This window comes from Eucalyptus grandis, chromosome 8, assembly GCF_016545825.1.
Source record: "Eucalyptus grandis isolate ANBG69807.140 chromosome 8, ASM1654582v1, whole genome shotgun sequence".
Taxonomy (NCBI): Eukaryota; Viridiplantae; Streptophyta; class Magnoliopsida; order Myrtales; family Myrtaceae; genus Eucalyptus; species Eucalyptus grandis.
The window spans coordinates 65,756,974-65,766,976 of record NC_052619.1 but is presented as its reverse complement, the minus strand read 5'-3'; the positions used below and the strand labels follow the sequence as shown (position 1 = coordinate 65,766,976).

At 43.0% G+C, this 10,003-nt stretch overlaps 1 protein-coding gene across 1 annotated transcript; it reads left to right on the top strand.

Annotated features, from left to right (window-relative positions):
* Positions 1 to 372: 372 nt before the first annotated feature.
* Positions 373 to 1,688, top strand: LOC104417731 (5-methylthioadenosine/S-adenosylhomocysteine deaminase-like). The gene is made up of 3 exons (XM_039300252.1): positions 373 to 580; positions 653 to 926; positions 1,517 to 1,688. Exons 1-3 carry the CDS (start codon positions 373 to 375, stop codon positions 1,686 to 1,688), a joined length of 654 nt encoding a protein of 217 aa, XP_039156186.1.
* The last annotated feature ends 8,315 nt before the right edge of the window (positions 1,689 to 10,003 follow it).

Genomic DNA, 10,003 nt, shown 5'->3' with positions numbered 1-10,003 from the left:
ACACGTCTGTTTTTTAGGGCTTTATTAGCATAACGGTTAATAATAACTTATTATAAGTCACAAATCCTTAAAGAAGTAAGTCTTATAATAATTTATATTTATTTATTATTTAATTCTTTGTGATATAGTATAAATTATTATTTTTGTAATAGATTAAAGGCAATCACATTATCATTTCTCTCTCTTTATTTTTATTTTTTGTGGGTCGAGTTTCAATTTCTACGTGAAAAGCTGAGTCGTGCGACGACAGCGAGCGTGGTCTGCTTTTTCAACTTAAAAATATCCAATCCAGCACCAGGCAGTGTCGTGCTCCCTCTTCTGGCTGCTCAGCACAGCAAAAGCGACCTCAAAGCTCCAGAGCGACAATTGAACATGGAAGCTCCCGGAGGCTCGCCGATCCTACTCCTCCACAACTCCACCATCGTCACCATGGACTCCGAGAGCCTCGTCTATGGCGACTGTGCCGTCGTCATCGAGCGCAACAGGATCAAGGCCATCGGCCGCTTGCCCGACCTCCTCTGCTGGTTCTGCGGCGTCGCCAGCGAAGTCGTCGACCTCCGCGGCCAGATTCTACTCCCAAGTCCTCTCCCTCTGCGTACTTTCGATTCGGTACTCAGAAAGCAGTTCTGACTCCGATTCATTAGTGAACCAGGCTTTGTCAACACGCACGTGCACACGTCTCAGCAGCTGGCGCGCGGGATAGCCAACGACGTCGATCTGGTGACCTGGCTGCACGACCGAATATGGCCTTACGAGGCCAGTATGACCGAGGAGGACTCCTACGTCTCCACCCTGCTCTGCGGAATCGAGCTCATTCACTCCAGTGTAAGTGCGCTGGACTTTGCGGGATTTTTCGACTCCAGTGTTTCGTTGCGGTTTTCTGGAATTGCGATCGGTGGTGATGCCTTGTCTCACATCAAAAAGATGTAAGTGTACACGTGGACAAGATTTGACACTAACCAACGATCATTATTTTTATTTATTGAAAATTCGGATTTATTTCTATAAAAATTAATTATAAAGTCTTATTGAAATAGTGCGACTGTTCACGAAATGTTACGATTATTTTTATTTATTATTTATTTAATTTCGAATTTTTATGTTTTTTCAACGTAAAAGAGTACTTGTTCTCGAAAAGTTGCATTTGTTCTTTTGCAACTTTTGAAGGGTTGCCTCTATTCGAAAGACAAAAATAAGTACGTTTGTTTTGAGATCAAACATAAATCTTCTTTCATTTTTTCGTTTTCTTTCTAAAGAAACTAAAGCCCATGAGAGACCCTGGAGAAATACTGGAATTGCTATCTAGTATTCTTATTTGAAACTCTATTGTATTCTTGAGAAAATTTGCCGGTGACTATTAGCAATTTTGTGGGGCAAATAAATCCTTAAAAAAAAAAGTGATAGCACACCTCAAAGTCCAGTCCAACTTGATTACTCTAAATATCCGACTTCATTGTTCTACCTAATTCGAAGCCATATTTTCCCAACATGATGTTGTGTTGATTTGATGGAGCAGGACACTTGCTTTGCTGAGGCAAGAGGGTAGCACGTTCCTGGGATGGCTAGAGTGGTGCAATCGATGGGCTTGCGAGCGTGCTTGGCTCAGTCCGTCATGGACTCTGGTGAGGGCTTGTCGGCATCTTGGGCTGTTCGAACTGCCGAGGATTATGTGCAAGTTGCTGAACTGAACGAGTGCTATCAATAAGTAATGTGTTAAGGAAGTGTTTGTCTAGACAAAGAAAGTGTCTTTTGGGGCTAAATTGGACTTAACAGTAGTAGTTCAGCGCGACAGTTCAACGCTATAGCTGTGGTTTTGGCTTTGATGATGGTAGTTTTTGGTTTTTTTTTTTGGCATACATGCACGGACAATGCATTCATTAAACAAAAGATAGATAGAAGGTTTAAATCAACAATGGACTCCTTGAAGAATGTGACCATAGAGGCAGATATCAAACTTGTATAGAGAGTCCTAAAAGGACATGCCTAGTGTCTCTGAGAAGTACTAAGGATGCGTTTGGTTGGACTTTTGGGGAAAACCATTGGGAAAATGCAAAGGACTTTAAGTTGAAGAGGTTTTTTAAAATGCAAATTGCGTTTGGTAAATGGTAACCTAAAAGTCCCTTGTGAAATACCTTTAGCCAAAACTGTGTTTAGATAAGTTATATTTATAAAAGTTTTTATTATTAAAAAAAAAAAACTGACCAGTGAAGGGCGGCGACGACCGGCGAAGGGCGGTGGCAATCGGCGACCATCGTCTGAGGTTGCCAAACCTCAAGCGGCCCCTAGAGACCACCGATGAGGGCCGCCTGGGGTCGGTCGACTGCTGGTAACCCAGGCGAGACCCTCGCCTGAGGTCGCGTGGCCTTGGCGAGGGTCGCACGACGCCGACTGAGACCCTCGCCGAGGTCACCAACCACGGGCGAGACCCTTGCTCGAGGTCGCGCGGCCTCGGCGAGCTCGCGCTTGTGGTCGACGACCTCGGCAAGGTCTCGTTGGGGTTACACGACCCCAGCGCAACGGCCCTCACAAAAAGTCTCGCCTGGGTCTCGCAACCCCCGGCGAGACGGCTGCTTGGCACGCAACCTCAGGCACTAGCACGACCTCTGCGACCAAATCTGGGTCTGCCAGAGGTCGCGCGACCTCGCGGCGACCAAATCTGTGTCACGCCTGAGGTCACATGACCTCCGGCGACCGAAATCCGGGTCGCATGGCCTCGATACACACCAGAGGTCACGACCCACCGGCGACGGTCGCCGTGACGGTCACCGACCTCTTGCCAGTCCGTCGCCCACCCTTAGCAGCCCTGCACAAGATGAACAGCTCAACAAACGAAGGAGATGAACAATAAGCCAAAGCCAAAGCTGAAAGCCCAAGGCATCCCAGGGGGTGCCTTGGGCTTTCAGCCTTCAGAAGGTTGGCCTTCGCACAAGTGGGTTTCCAAAAAATTTCCCAAACGCTTAATACTTGGCCAAAAGGCCTTTAGATGTCCAAAGATACTTGGGAAAGCTGTTCCCAAATGCAGCCTAAATGGACATAGATAGAGGCTTAGTTGTTGTACAGTATTGTTGTCCTCAGCAGTTGTTTTTATAATGATATTCAGCAACTGTGATTAAATAAGAAAATTTTTAAACTGTAAGCTATTGATTTATTGAACAAGCCTTAAAAAAATAATAGAGAGCTTTGACTTGGGAAATAGTAGTGCCCGAGTTCTTTTTTGATTTACTTAATGCGGAAACTCCTGCTTTCCATAATTCATAGAATCACAGAGATTATATCACAGTATAAAGGATATGATTTCTTTTCTATATCCCTCTGCTTTGGTCATTGCCTTTTCTGCAAAATTGAATCTAGATGCCTCGCAATGTCTCCTTGGACTCTAGTAGCTATAGATATCACAAATCTCGTTATTTGTCTGGACAGATATTGCCATTGAGTTGAGTAGAAAATTTTCTCGTTTTAGTTATATTTGTATGAAACTGCAAAATAGGCTTCGCTTTTTCCTCACATGACTAGCTCTAGTTGCAACTACATTCAAAATTGAGTCATAGCTGCTGTTGACAATTTACTCATGGCAATTGGCTTAAAGGATGCAGTCATAGAAGGAGCTCTATGAGAAGCATCATGATACTGCTAATGGACGGATCAGAATATGGCTTGGAATCAGGCAAATTATGAATTGCATTGATGAACTACTAATTGCAACAAGGGATATTGCAAGAGAATTGAAAATCGGAATTCACATGGTACTTGTTCTTTTATCACTCGCCTTTCTCGCTAGAGCATCACAGTGAACAGGCTTTGTCCTCACACATGTGGTCGAACCTGCTCCTGCTGTGGGATTGTTCCACGAAGAGGCTCGAGGTTTGTCATAGGATTCAAGGTTTCTTCATTTGTTTCATGGCTTAGGTCAATGGATCGATTTGATCACATCGGAATTGCTTTCCGCGGATGGCAAAGACGGCGGTGATGGCAGCGGCGGCAGCGGCAGATTGCGGAAGGAGAAGGAGGAGAAGAAATGTAGAAGTCGAAATGCTCGGAAAAAAACAGAGGAAGACGCCGGCGAGCTCTCGGCCTCTCAAGTCCCGACTTGTAGTACGAGGAGGGAGAGTAAATGGGTTCATTTTTAATGGGTTGATAAATGGGTCTTAAATGGGTTTGAGAGCAGACCCATTTATCTCAACCTCTTTATTTTTAAAACCCATTGTTGGTGCTTTGGAAAATAAAGCTTGACCCATTAACGACCCATTTAACTAAAAATGGGTCCATAAATGGGTAGAGGTGTCAAAATGGGTCATTGACCCCTTTATGAGACCATTTTTAGTTAAATGGGTCGTTAACGGGCCAAGCTTGAATACCGAATCTCGAGCTCTCTCGATTAAGTTCCACTCCTTAATCAGTATATGAGTAATTAAAGACTTTCAACTCAAAGCATCGGCGACCTTATTCGCCTTTCCTGGATGATACAGAATATCACAGTCATAGTCCTTCAGCAACTCCATCCATCGGCACTGTCTCATGTTCAACTCATTCTGAGAAAATAAGTACTTGAGACTCTGATGGTCCGTGAAGATCTGAAACTTTTCCTCGCACAAGTAGTGTCTCCAAATCTTCAATGCAAAGATAATCGCTACGAGTTCTAAGTCATGCGTCAGATAATTCTATTCATGGAATCTCAACTGGTGAGAAGCGTAGAAAACAACCCTACCATGTTGCATCAGCATGCGACCCAATCCTTTAAATGACACATCACTGTGGATCTCGAATCCTTCAGGATCAGATGGAATCGTCAGCATATGTGCGGTAGTCAGCTTTTCCTTAAGCTCTTGGAAACTATCTTTGCACTTATCCATCCACATGAACTTCTCTTCCTTCTTCAGGAGCTTTGTCAGAAGTGATGCTAACGATGAAAATCTTTCCACAAACCGTTTGTAATACCCTGCTAAACCTAGAAAGTTTTTTTATTTTTGTCACTGTAGTTGGTCTTGGCCAGTTGATCACAGCTTCAATCTTGCTCGGGTCCACTGAAATTCCTTCACCTAAAATCACATGCCCTAAGAAAACAACACGAGTTAACCAAAACTCGCACTTGCTAAACTTAGCGTATAGCTAATGAACTCTCAGTGTCTACAACACTAGTCTCAAATGACTCATGCTCTTCATCACTTCTTGAATAAACTAGAATATCATCAATGAACACGATCACAAACTAATCTAGGTACTCCTTGAATACCCTGTTCATTAAATCCATGAAAGCAGTTGGAGTATTCGTCAACCCAAATGACATCACTGTGAACTCATAATGACCATATCGAGTACGAAATGCTAACTTAGGAAAGTCCTTCTTAATCCTTAGCTGATGATATCCCGTCCTCAAGTCGATCTTTGAGAAAATCGATGCTCCTTGAAGTTGATCAAACAAGTCATCAATCCTTGGCAGTGGATACTTGCTCTGGATCGTTACTTGATTGAGTTGCCGATAGTCGATACACAAGCACAACGAACCATCTTTATTCTTTACAAACAGAACTGGTGCTTCCTAAGGTGATACACTGGGACGAATAAATCATTTATCTAGTAACTCTTGCATCTGCACCTTCAGTTCCTTCAATTCAAATAACGACATTCGATAAGCAACTTTAGAGATTGGCTCTATCCCGGGTGCTAGTTCAATCACAAACTCTATCTCTGTTTCTGGTGGTAGACTTGGCAATTCTTTTGGAAAGACATCTGGAAATTCTCATACCACAACTATGTCTTCCATCTTCAGCTCCACAACTGTCATATCCACGACAGTTGCCAGGTAACCTTGACAACCCTCATCTAATAGACAAGTTGTCTCTTGTGATGAGATCAGGACAATCAAGGGTCCTCCTTGATTCCCGACAAACTCGAAACTCTTACCCCCTAACGGGTCAAACTAAATCGCTTTACAATAGCAATCCATTATAGCCCGTTACTTGGTGAGCCAGTCCATGCGAATTATCAAATCAAAGTCATACATGGTTAGGACTAACAAGTCTATTTTCCCCTTTCGCTCACCAATCGCTAACTTGCAACCGGAACGACTCAAAGTAGCAATCACTTTATCCTTCGACAGTGTAGATATGCAAACTACCGACTCCAACAATATAGGACTCAACCCTAACAACTTAACATACTGCTCAGCAATAAAGAAATGGGTTGCTCTCGAATCAAACAAAGCATAAGCCAGTTGGTCATTGAACGATACCATACCCGTGATCACATTAGGCGTACCTTCTGCCTGACCCTGTGTGATAGCATAAATTGTGCCCTAGATTGGAGATCTCAGCTGTCCTCCCTATGGCATGTTCTAAGGGGCATACCCTCATCTGTTTCATTGGTAACAGTAATGGTAACTGAGGTTACCCTCTTTGCTTCCTCGGACAATTCCTTGCAATGTGACCTTGTTGGCAACATTCGAAACATGCTCTTGACCTGGCAGGGCATGGAGCTGACTCGTGTCACCTTCCACGTGAGCAACATGTATCAATCCTATCAAGCATCGGCCCACTAAATCCACTCCTCTTGAAGGGTGGAGTATGGGATTTACCTCCAAGCATGGGTCTTTTTCCCTGGCGAATACTTTCTCAATGAGAGCTAAACCTCAATCTAGATGAGGCAACTCTCTTGTTCAGATCCTTCTCAAATTTCTAGGCTCTCCGATATAGATCATTGTAAGTCTTCAGATCCAAAAGGACTAAGGTGCTTCTCATGTCTGATCTAAATCCATCCCTAAACCTTCTCACTCGGTTTATAGGGTTCTCAATTAGCTTAGGGGCATATCGCGAAAGTTCAACGAACTTCGCCTCATACTCATCAATAGTTAGGGAACCTTGGTGAAGGCGTTGAAATTCAACCATCTTCACCTCCCTGGTGGTCTCAGATAAATACTTATCATCGAAGGCTTTAAGGAAAATGTTCCACTCCTCAACAGTGCCTTTTGGAAAGATTGTTTCTCGAGTAGTCATCCACCAAGTGTTCGCAACTCCCTCCAGCTGATAAGTTGCTAAAACTACTTTCTCTGTCTCGTTGCACATCAGCAATGCAAACACTTTCTTGAGTTTCTGAACCCACAAGGCAGCAGCTTTGGGATCTCCTGTCCCGGTGAACTAAGGTGGGTGCAATTTCAAGAATTGCTCCACCAGCTTGTGGATTGGTCTTTCAGCGAACACAACTCCTGGCGGACCTCCAACAACTACGGCGGTAGGTGCAACAACAGGGGCGGCAGCGGTGACAGCGGCGACAACGGCTTGGTTCTAAGCCTACTGATCTATTCTGTTACCCAATACTTCAAGTACAAACATGATCCCATAGAACTTGGGATCATTAGGGGCTACTACCCTAGCACCAACAAGAGGTGATGCTTCGCCACTAGCGCTAGCCACAGTTGGCGCTTTACCACAGCCTCCTCGGGGATCGACCCTAGTCAGCGTTCTACCCTGATTCATGACCCTATTAGTCCTTTTAGTAGGAGTTCTAGGCTCCTAATTGCTCATGGTGTAGCTTTAATCAACTAACACCTGCCTCCAATTCAACACCAAATTAGAAACAGAGCGATTCAAACAATAAGCAATTCTAGCATCCAGCTAACACAAACATGCACCAGCATGACTTTAAAGGCCTTTCTTACTACTATCCCAAAACCCATTGCTCTTTATCACTCGAATCTTGAACTTTGCTCTAATACCACTTAAATGGGATGTCAGGTCCCGATCCTCAATCGTGTACCCATCCCTCACCTGGTTGATTAATAACGACGTCCCAGGATGCATTGCTGACCCTTTTTATTTTAATACGCATGTGGAAGCAGACAATAATCCCCAGACAATAAAACATTGGGCTAGAAAAGTATGCCATAATTTTCACAACGTGAAAACATGTAACCACACTTTTATATAAGGCAAACTATAGTATAATACAATACTATTCACAAGTCTGATCTACTATATATCCGATCAAAACCCAAAGTTTGCAAAACAGGATGGGATCTCAATTTTCATCCATTCCCATCCGGGTCGTACTCAGGATCCTCCTCGAGGTCATCCTCCTCCGACTCCTCTTCACTAAGCTCATTTTCTTCTAGCTCCTCTTTTTCTTCCAGTTCGTCCTCAAGCTCTTCTTCTTCAAAATTCACCTCTGGCTCGTCCTCAACTTCCTCTGCTATAGGTTCCGCCTCTAGCCATTCCCACTCCTGATTCTCCTCATGTTCCTCCTCTTACTTGACTATCTCCCCTTCTTCTGGCATGCTCCAGTTGGATTCCGCTAATGAGTACACAGGTGGCTCAGGCTTACTCTCGAGCTTTGAGTCCTTTGCATCCACTACCGACCCATCCTTGTGATCGGTTGTCCCCTTCCCGAATGCCTCCTCCAAGGCAAACATAGGCACATCAGTTTCAAGCATAGGGCCCAATCTTCACCCATTGTAATACTCACAATACCATGACCGATACTTGTGGAGCCTCAGGGCATCTGTTCCGGATGGTCAACTGAACCAAGACATACTCCAGTCCTTCAGGATGAGGGTGAATCGAGAAGTTGGTCTCCATCTCTATGACTTCCATTGGAACACCAAAATGCCTAGGAGGACGAGGAGGTGGAGGTGCTACCATCTAGGGGATTGAAATGGTTATACAATAACCATTAAGGCCACGTCTCAGCAAGCTCTATCCTCTAAGACTCGATTAGTAAACCAATACACTAACCGGGTTGCCTATGCACACACGGGTCAGAGGACTTACCTTGGCCTCTGATTCCACCTACATATTAACACAGATCAATAAGCACCCAAACAATCACGTCACAGATCGATATTTTGATCAATCGACCTAGTCGATTACATGTCAATCGGACCATCTCAAGGTTATTTTCATATATATTATACAATTCCTAGTATAATATACCTAGTCACCTTACTACACATATCTTCTAAGGCGCCGTTTTCACCAAGGTGATATACAATGAACACTTTATGTGCATGCTCTCGGGCGTCGTTTTCGCCGATGTGATATACTTAATCATAGAGCAAATATAGACAATTTACATACATACTCTCGGGCGTCGTTTTCGTCGGGGTGATATATTTAATCATAGAGCCAATATAGACAATTTATGTACATGCTCTCGAGCGTCATTTTCACCGGGTGATATATTTAATCACGGGGCCAATATAAACCATTTACGTGCATTCTCTTTTAGGCGCCGTTTTCGCCATGGTGATGTACTAAATCATCGAGCCACGTATGTTCATAAGTCACATGCATTCTCTTTCAGGCCCCGTTTTCGCCATAGTGATGTACTGAATCACCGAGCCACGTATGTCCATAAGTCACGTGCATTATCTTTCACGCGCCTTTTTCACCATGGTGATGTACTTTAATCACCGAGCCACGTGCTACCTAATTCTCCCTTAACTTTAACATACTCGATAACATTGTACCCGATTGGTCTTAACCAAGAGTATAATTAGATCACTCTCACAATTTTCTCCACTTTATAGCCCATCCACAATCAACTCAATTCAACGCAACGTAGAACAATCAATTCAATTCAACGCAACGTAGAGCTCCAATAAATAAATAAATAAATAACAGATTGCACCACAACAATCAACATAAAATTCTAGTTGTTGGCTATCTTTGTCTAATTTTCGGAGAATAATTAATTAATTAAATTAATTTTGAAAATTAATAAATAAATACTAAAAATCCAATTTATGCCCGTAATGCCTAATTGGACGCCAGAACAAATCGGGAAAAATCTCAAGATGCATTAAATAAATAATATAAGCTATCATCTAGCTAATTACACTAGTCAAATGCCTAACATACATCATAATTAATTAATAATCACTAATCTACTCTAATCTAACCACCTAATCCTACTTAATTAACACTAATCAACATTTAAGCATAATTAACAAACGTCTAGTCAAATGCCTAACATACATCATAATTAATTAATAATCACTAATCTACTCTAATCT